The sequence below is a fragment of the Vombatus ursinus genome, unplaced genomic scaffold (genome assembly GCF_900497805.2).
Source record: "Vombatus ursinus unplaced genomic scaffold, bare-nosed wombat genome assembly UNPS02014781.1, whole genome shotgun sequence".
Lineage (NCBI taxonomy): Eukaryota > Metazoa > Chordata > Mammalia > Diprotodontia > Vombatidae > Vombatus > Vombatus ursinus.
Window position 1 is genome coordinate 38063945 of NW_020954559.1, and position 17717 is coordinate 38081661.

Below are 17717 nucleotides of genomic sequence, written 5' to 3' on the forward strand. Positions count from 1 at the left end.
AGTAGTTTGGGATAAACATGACATCAGATTGTGGAGAACCCCATGGTCTGAGCAAAGGAGGTGGATCTTTACTCAGGAGGACCTGGATCTCTAGGGGACAGGAAGTGGTGCCCCCACTGTGGTAGCACCCCCTTGCCTGGCGCTGCTTGACTGCTCATAGGATTTGAAGGAGCAGAGTTGGTCAACAGACATTTAATGCGTGTTATATGGTAAGTGCTGGAGATATAAAAAAAGACTAAAAAAAATATGGTTCTTGTCTTAGGGAAACTCACATTCTAAAGGTGGATACAACACGAAAAAAGTACATATAAAACATATGTGTGTGTGTGTGTGTGTGTGTATGTACATATATTCCTTTTGATGAGCTAGAGGACCACCAGGACTTATTATCTTCCCTGCCATTTTATCATAGGGTCCTTCAGGACTTAACCTTCTATACCCTGTCGTTTCCGTCTGCCCCCCCCCCCCCCCCCCCCCCCCCCCGCACGGTCATCTGATTGACTGAAATAGCCTAAAGATTCATAGGTCTTGCCATTTGCCCTGCTGCACTTAGGCCAACCCTTTCCATCTGTCCTGCAGCAGAACTTTAAGAGTGTGAGCTCCTTGAAAGCAGGGACTGTCACATTTTTTTTTCTGTTTATTTGGCACCTTTTAAGCACTGAATAAGTGTTTTGTTTTTCATTCTTCATAGACATCTAGGAGTCTTTTGAGTAAGAGTGATATGTCCACATCTATCATGTGGAAGATTAGTCTGACAGTGTTATAAAGGATAAAATGGAGAGTAGGGGTGGGAAGTCTGCAGGAGAGGTGGACAGTAATGAAGGTTTTGACCAGGGTGTTGGCACTGGGAATAAAGAGGAAGGAAGGAGTGGCTTTGAGAAATTATGAGGATAGAATTAGAAGGACTTAGTAAATGACTGGATGAGAAGAAGTGGAGGAGGGGAAGAATCAAAGATAACTAGGATTTTGAAGAGAAATCAGGTGAACTCTTTGACTTGGCCTATATTTCAGTAACAGAATGAAATAATTACCCTAGGCTATTAACAGAACAAAGAAGACTCTAATAAACAAAATTAGGCCAACAAATTTTTATTGAAGCAGGGAAGGGAGGAAAGTATATGTGGTTTGACAAATTTGATGGGAAAATACATTTGCAGATGTTGAGATTCTCTTTAGGGGTAAATTGGAAAGCATTTTTTATGTCCATCCCATTCAGAATTTTGACTTTAGAGAAAAGACAAAATGCAAAACAGTATTGATAAATGCCCTGGGCAAACGACTGCTTTTCTTGGCATGACTGGAACTGAAGAAAGGTAGAGAGATAAAAGAGACTGTCTTTTTTTTTTTTATAACTTTAGCAGCTAAACAGCAGGTGTGGAGACTGGGAGATCTCAGGAATATCAGCACAATTGCCTTCTGTTCTCTGCTGTATCTCAGGGGTAACTTGCTTTTTATTTCTTAAAACATGCACACCACACACACACAAACCAGCAAGTGTAGTGGAATCTCTTTGTCTAATTTCCTTAGGGCACACAAACCTCTCCCCCACTTGCCTCCCTGCTATACGGGCCATTTAGTAAAGAAGCAATAGGTACTTTTAGGATGATTGATAACATTGATATTGGTAGACAGATAAAAACCGGGTTATAGTCGACATTCACAGGGAAGTTACATATCTGGGAATACAATTGGCTCAAAGGCTATCTGATTCTGTGTTCTGATGCATTATCGTACTCTTTTTTTGAAGCCTAAAGACAGCTGTTATTTACTGTGCAAAAATTAAGAACTATTATGATGATACTGCATTTCTACCATCATTTAAAGTTTCCCAGAAAGTGAAACCTCAGCTTGATTCTCCTTCAGATTGGAGCTCCCCTTTACTCTTTCGGGAACACGTTAGCGATTACAAAAATCCATTTTTTTGTGCCCTTGCAGACATCATCTTCCAAGGAAACAGCTGATTTGCTCATTCTTTAAGGTTACATTTCATTGTAGCGCCTTTTTAGCCTGTGTTTTTCAGGATTTCTCAGTTCTCACCCTGTAACAATTTCAAATGCTGTTGTCCAAAAGGCCTTAGCTCCCTTACCTGTAATGAAGGCATTCATGGGGTTTAGAGATAGAAGATACTTTAGAGATAATCAAATTCAACCTTCTCATCTTATAAATGAGTAAATGGTTGCCCAGGCAGGAGAGGTATCTTGGTCAAAGTTCATATGGCTGATGAGCAATCAAGTTGGGATTTGAACCCAAATCCTTTGGGGGCAGCTAGGTGGCATAGTGCCTGGAGTTCGGAAGATCTGAATTCAGATCTATCCTCAGGTACTTATTAGCTATATGGTCCTGGGCAAGTCTTTTAACCCTGTTTGCCTCAGTTTCCTCATCTGTAAAATGAACTGCAGAAGGAAATGGCAAACCACTCCATTTTTGCCAAGAAAACCCCAGATGGGGTCAGGGAGAGTACCAAACAACAGTAACTGAACCTTTGACTCTCAAGCCCAATGCTTTTCTCATACAGTTATCCATTCTAATCACGGAAGGTTAGGGATGCAGCACCCCTGAGATCTGGAAAATTTTTTGGCCCTCATTTTGTAGCAGAGAAGAAGTCTGAATTTTTTCTTTTTCTTTTGTGGTGTGTTTACAGTACCTGACTGTAAAATTTGAGTTAAGTATTTGGTCATAGGCTGTGTGTTTGCTGGCCTTCATGTGTCATCTGTGGCTTCCACAAAACTCCCCCTAAATTCCCATTTACAGAAATTTCTTATGCTGACGCCAAATATATTGAAACTACGATATGGAAGAGATAACTGTAGTATGCTTTCTTTCCCCAGTTGATATTTCCGGTCTCCATATATAGCTCCAAACCCAATCTAAGTACCTAGTCCTTAAGAAACTGAATCTCATTAGACAAAGGGGAGGGACCTTTAGGAAAGGCAGCTCTGACCTTGTTTCCCCTTCAGCTGGTTGTCCTAGGCATAAAATTAAGATTTCTTTTTACTGATGCCTGTTGAGCCAACCAATTTGAGGAAGTCTCAATTTTAGTACTTATCCCTAACACAGAGGGTATGGTTTTCAACAATTGGACTTTTCTACCTGTTCTGTGTGTGCTGTATAAATCTGTACAAGGACAAATTAACTTAGTTTGTAATGAGTGGAAGAGTGAAGAATGTTCCTCTCAGTTTCCTCTCATCTTAAAGTGATTTCAAATGTTTCAAATGTGTCCACCAGGAAGAAAAAAGGAACTACAGTTTCTACCCAGGGAAAATATTTTAGAACTGTAAATTTTAAAGTGAGAAAGGTACCTGAGGGATTGAATCCAACATACTCATTTTACTCAAAGTGATTTATCTGCCACTTATAACCTATGACCTTGAGCACATCACTTGATAGTTCTTGGCCTTAATTCCTCATTTGTAAAATTGAGGGGGTTGGATTACATAACCTTTCTTCCCAATTTTCTACTCAACTCTAAATATATTATCCTACATGTAATCCTTTATTGATAAATAAGCTGTAGGTCTTTACACATGCATATATATGCATGCTGTATACCCACATTGGAGGGCCTTATTCTCTTTCATTTGCATTAAAAAGAATTACAATATTTTTTGAGGCATTGGGAATAAATATGAGCAGGGACTAGTTGGGATTTTTTTTTCCTCTGAAACTTAAATTGACTGCCAGTCAAGCTTATTTTAAAAATTCTTGGAGTAGAACTTACAGAGCCACAACTAGAAATTTTTTCACTTGGGTCAATGAGGGAACAGGGTAGGGATTCCAGAGTGTGTAGCATTCACCTGGGTCGAGGTCCCTTTAATCCCAAGGATGCTGCTGATTTTAGAACCCTTTAAAATATAGTGTCCTTGAAAAAAATCCCTAGTTATCCCTCTCTTAGTTTTGGCTCTTAGAAATTGGAAGGGAACTAAAAACCACATGAATGCTAGACCATGCAAATAAGTGGCTTACATTGTAGTATTTTTATCTTTTGTCTGTTATGATAGATAGCTCTTCTTTACTCCTGAAGTAGGAGTAAAAAATCTAAAATGTTTAAAATAAGGAAACTGACAAAGTATACATGAACAATAAAAAAAAGTTAAAAAGTTAAAATGTTAAGCAGAAATAAAAGCATGATTTTTTTTTGTGGAGTGGCCAATAAGAAAGAAGCCATAGATGAAGGGTAGAAGGAGGAAGAGTGTGCATACAAGTGTGCATATGCATGCATATGTGTGTGTGTGTGTGTGATCCTACCTATCTGGGGACCAGAACTGATCGAAGACATGGGATCTCAAGACCTATTTTAGTAAAGAAAGGGAGATAGTTTAATTGGGGTAAAAGGGAGGGAATTCTATGTGTAAGAATGTTTTGGAAGAAACATCGTGAGTGAAGAAATCATAAAGGTTTCCTCCTGCTTTGTGGCATTAAAGTATCAGACTACGGTTTTGAAATGTTTTGTACACCATTGGACACAGGATCTCAAGAATTCAATACCCTGATCTATATCTGAACAAGAATTTCCATTATGACATCAGCAAAAAGTGGTTATCAAGTCTTCACTGAAAACCTTTGATGAACAGAAATCTCTCCTTCCACCTCATTACCTCCCAAGGCATCTCATTAAACTTGTGGATAATTCTGATTATTAAAAAGTTTTTCCTTACATCAAACTGAAATCTTTTCTGCAAATCTCCATTGTAATGTGCCTAGTTCTGTACTCAAGGGCTCTGCAGAACAAGTTTACCATAGGATTGCCTTTCATACAACTGAAAATGGGCTTCCCCTCCCCCCCTTCAAACACTCCCATTCTCTAGTCAAAACTGTTTTTATAATAATACTAATAGTAATGTTTTACTTTCTAATTGGTAAATATTTTTTTTGGTTAGGCAATGGGGTTAAGTGACTTGCCCAGGGTCACACAGCTAGTAAGTGTTATGTGTCTGAGGCCGGATTTGAACTCAGGTCCTCCTGAATCCAGGGCTGGTGTTCTATCCACTACACCACCTAGCTGCCCCACTAATTGGTAAACATTGATAGATGAAATCCACATAAACAAAATCTCTCGGGGAGGTCCACAGAACAACTGGTCTAGCCAAAAGGGCCTGAAGGCTTGAGTTAAGGTGGTGGTTCTGTGAGTAGAGAGAAGATGAAATAGAGAGAATTTTGTGGACATAGGATCAGGAAGACCTAATAAGTGATTGACTATGATAGGGAGGGAGAGGGAAGTATCAAAGATAATGCCAAGGTTACAAACCTGGGAGATTAGTAGAATGGTAGTGTCTTTAGTTGAAATAGGAAAGGTTGGAAGAAGGGTGGGTTGGGTGGGGGTGGGGTGGAAATACGAATTCTGTTTTGGACTTGTTGAGTTGGTGATGGCCCTGGAAAGAGACTAGGCATCGATATACACAAACAGCTTCTTGAATACAATTGTAGAATTCTAGAATTTCCCGGGAGGAGAAGCCAAGCTCATTGGTCTATAGTTTACAGGCTCTAACCTCTTTCTTTTTTGTCTTCTTAAATTGAGATATCTACCTTGCTATTTCTCTCTTATTCTCCAAGGTTTTTCACAAAATTGATTCACTATCGTTGACTCAGCCATTACATTGTCTAGTTCTTTTCCCACCATAAGATGTAGTTCATCTGGGTCTGGTAACTTGAAGTCGTTGAGAGGAGCTGGAGGTTCTACAGCTATCTTGTCCTCAGGTTTCTAATCCCTGTTAACAATTTTTGGTCTGTCCTTCCCAGTCCAAAGATCAATGCCCTTAGAAGACAACACATTAAAAAAATATGAGTTGTGACTTCCATGAGTTGTGACCACCCGTTTCCATCATTCCACATACCCAACCAATGCTTTTGTCTCTATCTTAATCTTCCTCGTGCCTCCAAATGGTTTAAAAAGTCTTTTTTGTTGTCACTGCTAGGGTTGGCTCATTTGAGACTTCAACATCTTTCTGTTATTCTTTTCCTTAAAATATTTTTTTTTGCAAATTTAATAATGGCCAACAAAAAAGAGCAAAAATATACAAAACAAGGGAAATTATATCCATTATTTGTCGAGACAGAGCCAAGCAAATGAATAAACAACCAATAAGCAAAATATGGACTTTTGTTCTTGTGTTCCACAGTCTCCTCAAAGATTTACCACCTTTGGCTTGATTTCTTTCATTTAATCCCTGTTATTTTAGAGCTCAGCTACTCCGTCCCCCTCATGCAAAAGGTGAGGGGGATGAACTAGCTGAACACTAAGGTCTCTTACAGTTCTAAATCCCTAATCCTAGTCTTTTTCTTTTATTTAAAGTATGCACATTATACTTTATATAAATATAGTTGTAATCAGTGGATGTAGTTCCAGTTCTGCTGACTTTTGTTTTCTATCACCTTGTATAAGTCTTTTCTTATTTCATTGTATACTTCAAACTTATCAGAATTTTAAAAAAATAGCTCCTGACACTATTTTTTTACAGGATGTGGCAGCATCCTGTTCATATCTTGTTTGTACGCAGTTGTTTGCCTGTTGTCTCTACCATTAGACTTCGAGCTGCTTTAGCCCTAGGCTGGGTTTTTTTTTTTAATTTGTTTGTTTTTAATGTGTCGCCTTTCTTTGTATCTCTAGCATTTAAGAACAATGCTTGACACAAAGTAGATTCTTAATAAATGCTTGTTCACCTAACATGCTACTTTTTTTAAAAAGCATGACTATCTTTGTTTCCTGTTAAAATTTTTATTATTTATTTTTAATATTCTTTTTAAAATTTTTGAGTTCCAAATTCTCTCTATCCCTCCTGCCCCTCCCTCACCCATTGAGAAGGCAAGCAATATATCTGTTATACTTGTGAAATCATGCAAAACATATTTCCATATTAGCCATGTTGCAAAAAAGCAAGAAAAATAAAGTGAAAAAATTTATCTTTCTACTTTAAACAAATTATCATCAGTTATTTGTCCTTTCCCCCCTTATCTTCTGTGTATGTGTTTTTAAAAATCTAAGTTGGTAAATAAGTTTCCTGTGTAGTCCTGTTGATTTCTTCAGGCAGTTCTTTTCCTCCTCAGAATGATTGATTTGTATCTTTCTTTCAGCAAGCATTTGTCTTCTGTGACCTCAGGCAAGGCAAATAGCTAGTAGAGGAAAAGAGATCTGAATCCAACTCTCTTGATTCCAAGCTCAGTGCTCTCTTAATTACACCCTCCTGGCTGGCAGGTGCCAGATTATGGAGGACCGTGAATACCAAGCTAAAGATTTGGTTTGTCCCAGTTGTGCACAGTGCCTTACATGTATTCTGGTAGTTATTTAATGTTTTATTGAATTAAAAAATGGAAGTAAAGTGAATTAAAGGAATTACTGGAAAAGAACATCGTATAATCTAGGTATCTTGAGACCAGAGGCAAAGCAAATATACAAATTATCATTTTATTATTTGTGTAATGCCTACTTTAAAAAAAAGCATGTTCACATGCATCTTTTTTTCAATTCTATATATTTATTTTACATAGGCAATCAACTTTCCATAGCCATAAAACATATTTAACATTAGAAATACAAGATTGAAGTTTCAGTTCGCATACATAAGGGATCCAACTAATCATATCCCTGAACCTCCTTCTGAATATGTTTAAGACTGCTGTCCAGTACTCCGCTCCAGGTATTTGATTAGTACAGTGAAATCCAGGAGAAACTGTAGGAGTTCCAAGAGGTGGATTAGTCTGCTAACCTTCTTCTTCTTCTTTTTTTAATTAATTTTTTTATTTTTAGTTTTCAACATTCACTTCCATAAGATTTTGAGTTCCAAATTTTCTCCCCATCTCATCCCTCTCTCAATCTTTTTTTACTTCTTGCCCTCCCCTGCTAACCCATATTCCTGGGCTATCCAAGATCCTATTGGAACCACCACAGCAGACTACACAGATGCCTTTTCCCCTCAAACATTCCCCTCAGAGATCCTAGATCCCATCCTAGATACCCATCCAGTGCAGGAACACTGTAGGAGGAAGAACTTTCACCGTGGGTGAACCCCGTCCTCTTGTCTTTCCCTTTTGACCTTTCCATCAACCAGGGCATCCAGAACTCATTTGGTCTACTTGACTCTTCCCTTGGCTCATGTGAGATGAGAGTCATGAACTCTATTCATTCTGGTGAGATGGAAGGCCTCCAGGCCTAACCATCTGCCTTGCCTCTATGTCCTGCAGATTCCTGGCACTGTTAATTAACTGACTGGGCCTTACCATCTACCCTGCTGCACTCTTATGACTTCTATGCCTTTTCATCTGTCCTGAAGCCAGACTTTTTTCATTTGTTGTCTCCCCAATTACGGTGTGAACTCCTTGAGAGTTAGGAATGACTCACTTTTCTATTTATATCTCCGGTGCTCATCACAGTGCTTGACCCTAAGCAAGGGCTTAATAAATGCTTCTTCTGTCACCTGTTATGTTAGTAGGAAAGGTGAAAGTATGTATGGGCCATAAAAGATAAATAACAGAGAAGCTACTAAATACTAAAAGAAGTGAATACTGGGCAGTTTTACTTAGTTAACTTTAAAGAGGCAGCATGTAAGGCTAGGTGGCACAGAGGATAGACTGGCCCTGGAGTCAGGAGGACCTGAGTTCAAATATGACCTTAGATACTTACTAGCTGTATGACCTTGAGCAAGTCACTTAACTTCAATTGCCTCCTCCTCCAAAAAAAGAATATTTGGCATGCATGGTAAAGAACTGACCTTTGAGTCAAGAAGATCTGGGATCAAGTCCTGTTTCTGCTACATATGGGCTGTGTGACTTAACTTCTCAGCCCCCCAAAGCAGCTCTTTTAAGACTAGGTTGCAGAACATAAGTTGATAGTCAGTGATAGAGGGTAGGGGATGGTAGATAGACAAATAATTGTGGGAGTACCTTAAAGCAAAGAAACCAAAGATGCTGTCCCTATCCCTACTCCCAGTATTTGTGTCTCAAACACTTTCAGATGGTGTGTACTTAGAAATAAAACTGCTAACTTTTCTATAACTCAAGATAGCTAAAAACTTCCTGCAAGTTCTTTTCCTAAACTTTTTCATGGGCAAAATAATACCCTTCTTGTTTATTCTGAGATTAAAGTATTGCCTTATTTACATAGAAACATTGAAAAAATTCTGAGGTCATCTTAATAAGCAGACAGAAACAGTTTTGAAAGTTTGCCAAGGTAATGAATTAGGAAGTGTCACTGAAACTAAGAGCCTAGCGATTTGGAAATCATTGAAACAATCACCTAAAAGGCAAGGCAAAACTCAGTATTTTAAACATCAAAGGTGGGAGATGTATTTTAACTACCCTTTTCCATCAGATTCTAGAGTTGTAAAAGAAATTTTTGTTGTTACAAATTATTTTATGGATACATTAAAATTTCTACCCAAGAAAAATAACTTTTTTTAAGGTACAGTGCCCATTTCAAAGTGAATGTGACCAGAACCTACAACCAGTGTATTGAAACAATTTTTCTAAACACATGTAAAAGACACAAAATGCTCTTCTAATTAGTTGTATTTTTGGTAGCCTGATTTATCTCCACATTTATTAAATTGCAGGTAACAACTCAAGCTCTTTCATGTTTGACTGTTGGAGGTTTATCCTGTGCAAGGAAACTGGAAGTAATCATTGCTCTTCACCCTTACCTCAGACTAATGAGGTCAAAGAGGAAGAAACTGAGCATCAGATTGATGTGTCTGATGTCATCCAGCTCGTTCAAGATAAACATCAGGTGACAGTTCTACAGTCAGGTAAGAGCTTGGTATTTCACCATTTATGTTTTAGAACTCTAGGATTCTTATTAATCAAGCTTAAGAAGGTACTCCTCCTGGGTATCAACTCCTTGGTAGGCAAGAAGATGCTTTCAAAAACTGATTAGCTCTTATGCCATAGGAAATAATTTGATAAATTATCACTTCTCTCAAAGGTTACCCAAGTAACTTGAAAGAGTCGAAGGCAGGTTTTGACTGCCTGAGAATTGTGTTGTGGGAGAATCTGATGCCACTTATCATAAGAATCTCAAGTAGTATCCAGTATTTGGCTGAATAATGGAGAGGAAAGGTATTTTAACGTGTTTTAAAGTAAATTAAGTTCTGGGGCAGCTAGGTGGTGTGGTGGATAGAGCACTGGCCCTGGAGTCAGGAGGACCTGAGTTCAAATCCAGTCTCAGACAAGACACTTGACACTTACTAGCTGTGTGACCCTGGGCAAGTCACTTAACCCTAATTGCCTCACCAAAAGCAAAATAAATAAAATTCTGTATTTTGAACTATCTTAAAACCATTTAAAATGCAGTGATACAATGAACCATTTTGGTATAGTGGAAAGAATCCTGGAGTCAGAGGAACAGAACTTGAGTTTGAATCCTGACTTAGTCACTTACTACCTAATGATATTGGGGCAAATGACCTTAATCTCTCTGGTCCTCTGTTTCCATGTGTGTAGAGTAATCTTGTTGGACTAGATCATCCAGCTCTGACATTCTGTGTGTGTATAAATAAAGCATAGAGTACACCTCAGGGAGGAATTTTTAATAGGCTTTGCTTTATTTTTTAAAAACATAGAAGAGCTATTGTTCAGGTGTGATGTGTCATCAGAGCAGATTCTGTGGTGCCAAGCAAGCCAGAGAACAATGATTGAAAGCAGAGTCGGTGAAGCAGACAGGTGGAGATAGTCCTAAGGCTCTAATCAATTTGAAAAGCTCCATCTGGATTAAGGAGGTAAGGTCAGGATAACATACTTCTATCTGATCCCTTCACCCAATTTAAAGTTCTCAATGCACTTAATGGAGGTCATTCCTTTCCTTTTGTTTCTGGCCACATGTCATCTTCTCAGTATTTTTGTTGTTGATCATGTTGATTAGTCTCCCAGATGAAGGTTAATTTGTTTTCTAATGAGCATTTGTGCCTTCTTTCATCTTGAATGTTTAACTGGGTTATTAGTAGAATACTATGATATTACTTTAATAATATGTAAAATTATATGTACAGTCGTGTTTTTCATGGGCTTCCTGGTATTGAGGAAGACAGCCAAAGTAAAGATATCAGGGCTTTCTAAAGAGGATGGAATGTTTGATCTCAGAGAACAGGGAGGTTATAGCTATTGTTTACAGTGAAACATGCCAGCCTCTCTGAATGAGAGGCAGTGCCACGTGGAAAGAACATTGATCTGCAGGCAGAAAACCTGGGTTTCAGTTCAAGACTCTGAGCCTTAGTAGCTGGGTCACCCTGGGCAAATCACTTGATCCCCCTAGTTTAGGACTCTTCACTTACAAAATGGACGTAATAAAACCTGCTCCACTTAGCTCACAAGATTGTTGTGAAGAAAGGTTTTTCAAAACAAAAAATCTCAGAGTGTTATGTAAATGTCAATTATTTAGGATGATCTTAGTGCCCTGAGAAACTAGACTTTTTTTCTTCCTATTTTAATTTGAAGGCAGAATTGTAGAAAAGGTGTATTTTTCTTTTGTTTTGGTGAATGGAGGCCTAACTCAGTATGTTGTTGTTGAATTGTTTCAGTTGTGTCCAATTATTCGTGACCCCATTTGGGTTTGTTTTGATTTATTTTGTTTTGTTTTTGGCAGAGATACTGGAGTGTTCTGCATTTCACAGACTTGGTCACTTACTACCTAATCATATTGGGTATCATTGAGTATGATTGGGAAACTGAGGCAAATAGAGTTGAATGACTTGACCAGGGTCACACAGAGAGTAGGTCTCTGAGGACAAATTTGAACTCAGGAAGATGAGTCTTCCCAACTTCAGACTGGGTACTCTATCTTCTGTGCCATCTGACTTCATATAGAGGAGTAGTATTATGAGATAGTGGAAAAATGTTGGAGTTAATTCAGCAAAAAATAAAAAGTCAGTAAGAATCCTACCCCCATAACTTAGCTGTATGACCCTAGACTGGGCAACCTCTCTGAGCCTCATTTTGGTCATGTGTAAAAATGGATCTGATGATACCCATAGTACCTACTCCATATGGTTCTCGTGTGGATCAGATTAGAGGACTTTGCAAAACTTAGAGCTATAAAATGGAAGAGGCAGTGTAGTAGAATGGATAGAGATCTTCCAAGCTCCTCCAAGGATAGAGAGGCCTCCAAGTTAGGAAAACATGGGTTCAAGTTCTGACTCTGATGGTGCTGGCTGTTCAACCCTGGTCACTTCTCAATGCCCCACCTATTGTATTATTAGGGACACTTTTCAAATAGGTGATACATAATTTAGACCAACATCTTGTAGAGATATATGCACATGTGCATATATACCTGTAGACTTTTTTTCAATAACCTTTAACTTAGTTGCCGCTTCATTGAAGCCTGGTTTTTTCCTAAGCTGGAGTAGATCTTATTCACTTGGGATCTCTTAACCTAGAGATTGGACTTCCCTGGGTCTTGTCTGCAGGAGAAGGAAAGGGAAGGGAATAAGCATTTATTAACACATACGATATGCCAGGCACTCTGCTAAGTGCTTTACAAATAATATTTCATTTGATCCCCAAAACAACAGCATCTGAGAGGTAGGTGCTATTATTATCCCCATTTTACAGTTGAGGAAACTGAGGCAGACAGCGCTTAAATGATTTGCCCAGGGTCAATCAGCTAAGAAGTGTCTGAGGCAGGATTTGAACTGAGATCTTCTTAACTTCAGACTCAGTTCTCTATCTACCTAGCCTCCCTATGCTTTAGGGTTCCAGTATATTTGGGACTTTCACTACAGCTCTGTTGGGAAAAAACAAAAAAAAATCCCTCTCGGTTGGACATAATCAAGCCTTTGCTGTCTTGCTAGCAGAAGAGTCTATTGGTTGTTAGGGGAAAGGCTATATTGTGGTTTGTTATTTGTCTTTCTTCTTGAGCCCCTGTTCTCTTGCTGGTCTAAATTCAAACTGGCATGGTCCTTTTCTAGTTGGAATAGCTTTTCACAGTCCCCAGACTTTTCTTGCCCAGTTCCTGATATCTGCCCACCATCCAGATATACTTGATTTCTCGTTGTTGTTGGTTTTTTTGTTTTTTTTTTTTTTGCTCGAGGCAATTGGGGTTAAGTGACTTGCCCAGGGTCACACAGCTGGTAAGTGTCAAGTGTCCGAGACCAGATTTGAGCTCAGGTCCTCCTGACTCCAAGGCCGGAGCTCTATCCACTGTGCCACCTAGCTGCCTCTATACTTGATATCTCATTGTCTACTCTAGGTCCCTTGAAGGTTTACAGCCTAGTAGTCCTTAAGTCATGCTACATACACGGTTTTAAAGAACATGAAATTAATGAATTCTCAGCTTTTATCTGGGAGTTATTTCATCTCTTAAAAACATATTTAAGTATACTAACACATGATTTTAGAACCAAAGATCTGAACAGATTTTAGTGCTTCTAGGATAGGATAGGGTTTTTAGAAACCAGGATATAAACTCATATCCTCATAGAACTCTATTTCTATCTCCAGTACTTTGCATAGAGCAAATGCTTAATAAATGCTTTATTCACTTTACCTTTATTCACGTTACCTTCATATTTTAAATGGGCAGGAAAAGATTAGTACGTGATGTTTGAGGTTCCTTCTACTTCTGTGGACTAAATTTTCATGTCTCTCCCTTGGATAGTTCTGGAGGAAAGCTGACAATATCACACTCTACAATTCACTTTTCTAGTATTCATACACACCGCAGTCCTCCTGTTTGCATTTTTATCTATCACCACCTGTCTTCATTTGAAAATGTATTCGTAACATGTTCCAATTTCCAAACATGCAGATTGTTTTTCCTTCATTATATTTTAGGCTGGCTGTTTCCTGATCAGTCACATGTCTTACAATAACAATGACATCTAGCATTTACATAGCACTTTAAGGTTTGTGGTATTTTATTCATATTATCTCATTTTATTCTCGCCACACCTTGGAAGGTAGTGCTATTATTATCCCCATTTCACAGATGAGAAAACTTTACCTTCTGTTAAATGCCCTGTTATCTTTCAAGGGGCAAGGGAAGAAACATTTATTTAGTGCCTCCAGTGTGCCAGGCATTGTCCTAAGCACTTTACAAATAATGCCTTACTTAATTCTTACAGCAACCCTGGGAGACAGGTGCTTTTATTATCCCTATAAATACAGGTAAGGAAGCTGAGACAGGCAGAGGTTAAGTGACTTGCCCAGGATCACACAGTTATGAGTATCTGAGGCAGGATTTGGAACCTGAATCTTCCTGACTTCAGGTGTGGTCCTCTATCTAGTGCACAAACTAGGTGTACTGTAAGATCTCCATTGTAGAGTGGGGCTCAGTAGACAGATCTACCCAGTCTTATTTTATTTATTTATTTATTTTGGTGGGGAGGGCAATCAGAGTTAAGTGATTTGCCTAGGGTCACACTTCAAGTAAGTGCCTCAGGCTGCATTTGAACTCAGTTCCTCCTGATTCCAAGGCAGGTGTTCTATTTGCTGAGCCACATAGCTGCCCTCTACCTAGTCTTATGCCTTCATTTGAAGGATCCATCTTACTCTCTGTCGACTCACTGCAAAAGTTCAGTTTTATAAAATAATGGAGTTTGAAGGTGACAGTAGGCTTGAGTCACATTTGTAATTGTGACCCTCAAATTTCAACATTGTGGAAATATTTGCATACCTAGGAGCCCTGTATAAAATGTAAAAAATGTTAATATTTTTCTCTGTGGTTATGTTTTTATTTCTGATATTTTAGTATTCAAATGCTTGATCTAGGCCTGATGTGAGAGTTATATTCATTTCTTCCCTTAGAGAATTTAAATCTTCCATACTGACTTTTAAGTTTATTTTCCACATAGATAGATTTATATGCTGGTTATAAGAAAGGGAGAAAAGTTCCAAAGTATTTAATAACTACTAAAACACAGGTGCAGTTTTGTTTTCTTCTGATTTTTTTACCCCACTCTATCAGTTACGTGCCTTATGAAATATATGACAGGCAAAATGAGGCATTTCAACATAGTAAAAATGTATTTTAGCATTGAGTCTTTTAACCTTTCCATTTGAGTAAATTTATTAGGATATTTGCAGGTTTTGTGGCAGGTCATATGATGGGGAGGTGACAGAGTGATCACTGAATTCTGTCTGAAATCTCATGTATGTAGTATGACCTCTGGTGAAGACAGCATTGGATTTGGAGTCAGGAAGAGCTGAGTTCAGATCCTACCTCAGCCACTTGCTAGCTGTATCACCCTGGGCAAGTGACTTAACCTCTATGACTGGGTCAGTTTCCTTATTTGTAAAATTTGGGAATGATAATATTATCACCTACTTCCCAGGGTTGTTCTGAAGATAAAATATGTTAATATTTGCCAAGTGCAGATAAAATATGTTAATATTTGCCAAGTGTTTTGCAAAACTTAAAATGAAGTATAAATGTTAGCTGCTATCATTATACAGAGGTAGCTGTGTCTAGGTACTTGTAGTCAATTTTTTTGAAGCTTGGTCTAAGAGTCAACTTACACCTCAAGTGGAATATGCCTTTTTTCTGTTTTCTTTGTCTTTTACTTGGTTCTGTCTCTTTGAACTGGTTAGCACTGCTTTTGATATTGACAGTCACAAAATTATGTCACAGTTATTATTGTTTAAACTTTCCAGAAATCATTCTAGTGGTGTAATTTGTTGTTGAGTCATTTCAGTCACGTCTGACTCTCTGTGCCTCATTTGAGGTTTTCTTGACAAAGATAGTGGAGTGGTTTGCTATTTCCTTCTCCAGCTCATTTTACAGATGAGGAAACTGAGGCAAGCAGGTTGAAGTGATTTTCCCAGAATCACCTAGACAGGTGCTTTTATTATCCCCATTTTACAGTTAAGGAAGCTGAGGCAGGCGGAGGTTAAGTGACTTGCCCAGGGTCACATAGCTACTGAGTGTCTGAGGCTGGATTTGAATTCATGTTCTCCTGACTCCAAGGCCTGCACTCAATCCACTGCACCACCTAGCTGCCCCAGTATTGGTGGAATATTAAACTGTAAATCTGAACAGAAAGTACATTTTGAGAAAGGCTGTTACTAAAAACAGAAACTGTTGCTAAATTACCTTTTAGGTTGTCTCTGGTGTCTCTGGAAGCTTTGGAGGAAATGTACACAGCTTGATAAGGAATAATTTCAATTGGTTTGATGATTGTCTTATAAATGAATTCATCATCTTTTAATTTAGTGACTATTTTTTAGCAGCTCTGGTCCTTTTAAAAAAAGATTATTTATTTACTTTTAGTTTTCAACATTCACTTTTATAAGATTTTAAGTTGGAAATTTTCCCCGTTTCCCTTCTCCCTCCCCAAGACAGCATGCGATCTGGTATAGGCTATACATGTACAATGATAATAAACACATTTCCACATTATGTTGTGAAAGAAGAATCAGAACAAAAGGGGAAAACCACGAGAAAGAAAAACAACACCGCTGACAACACAACAACAAAGAGAAATAGTATGCTTCTATCTGCGTTCAGACATGGTTCTTTCTCTGAACGTGGATAGCATTTTACATCGTGAGTGTTTTAGAATTGTTTTACAATTCACATTGCTGAAAAGAGCTAAGTCTATCAAAGTTGGCCATCATACAATGTTGCTATTACTGTGTACAATGTTCTCCTGATTCAGCTCACTTCACTCAGCATCAGTTCTTGTAAGTCTCTCCAGGTTTTTATGAAATCTGCTTTCTCATCATTTCTTATGGAACAATAGTGTTCCATCACATTCAAATACCACAATTTGTTCAGCCATTCCCCAACTGATGAGTATTCCCTCAATTTCCAATTTTTTGCCACCGCAAAAAGAGCTGCTGTATATATTTTTGTACATGTGGGTCCTTATCCTTTTTTTGTGGTCTCTTTGGGATACAGACCTAGTAGTGGTACTGCTGGATCAAAGGGTATGAATAGTTTTATAGCTCTTTGGGTATAGCTCCAAATTACTCTCCAGAGCACAACTCTACCAACAATTCATTAGTGTTTCAATTTTCCCACATCTTCTTCAGCATTTATCATTTTCCTGTTTTGTCATATTAGCCTATCTGATAGATATGATGTGGTACCTCAGAGTTGTTTTAATTTTCTTTCTCTAATTGGTAGTGATTTAGAGCATTTTTTCAATATCACTGTAGATAGCTTTAATTTCTTCATCTGAAAACTGCCTGTTCATATCCTTTGCTTGAAAGGTCAGGAGTAATCTATGGTGGGCTTGCCTGTTTTGGTTTGAATAGCAAAAATATCTAGACAGACATCAGACTGATAGCTTCCCAGATCTGCTGGTTTTCAACTGCTCATTTGTAGGATTATTCTTTCATTGCCCTGTGCATTATGATAAAGGATAAGAACAAAATCAAATGATATTTCATTAGGCAAAAAAAAAAATTATACTTGGAGAACAAGGCGTAAAATATTTTTAAAATCTCTTCTCTGTACTTCCGTGATTCCCAGATGAATGCTTTTAAATTTTTGAATGAAGGTGATACTTTTTTCTGACTTTATCTTTGCATTACATGAAATATAGCTTGTAGCATTCAGATACTTGACTAATTTATTTAATTAATTTATTAATAATATTTTATTTTTTCTTAACTGATTAAAAAAATCTTTTTTCAAGCCTCAACAAACATGCTTTTACACAAGATTTTATTATTCTATCTAGCAAGCTAACTGGTTTTGGATTTGGAGTCCAAAGGTGAAAGGAGACAGGTTTCCAGAGTCCAGTGTTTAGTAGAGAATTGGGATGGTCTTAATTTTCTGTTATGGTACTGAT

At 38.0% G+C, this 17717-nt stretch overlaps 1 protein-coding gene across 2 annotated transcripts in view; it reads left to right on the forward strand.

Moving 5' to 3' along the window:
• Positions 1–17717, forward strand: part of LOC114046236 (guanine nucleotide exchange factor DBS-like) — a 366695-nt gene that overhangs the window by 5467 nt on the left and 343511 nt on the right. For both annotated transcript variants that reach the window (XM_027866491.1, XM_027866492.1), the window contains exon 2: positions 9543–9734. In XM_027866491.1, coding sequence (XP_027722292.1) covers positions 9563–9734 — 172 coding nt within the window. In that variant the 5' untranslated portion in view covers positions 9543–9562. The remainder of the gene's footprint in view (positions 1–9542; positions 9735–17717) is intronic.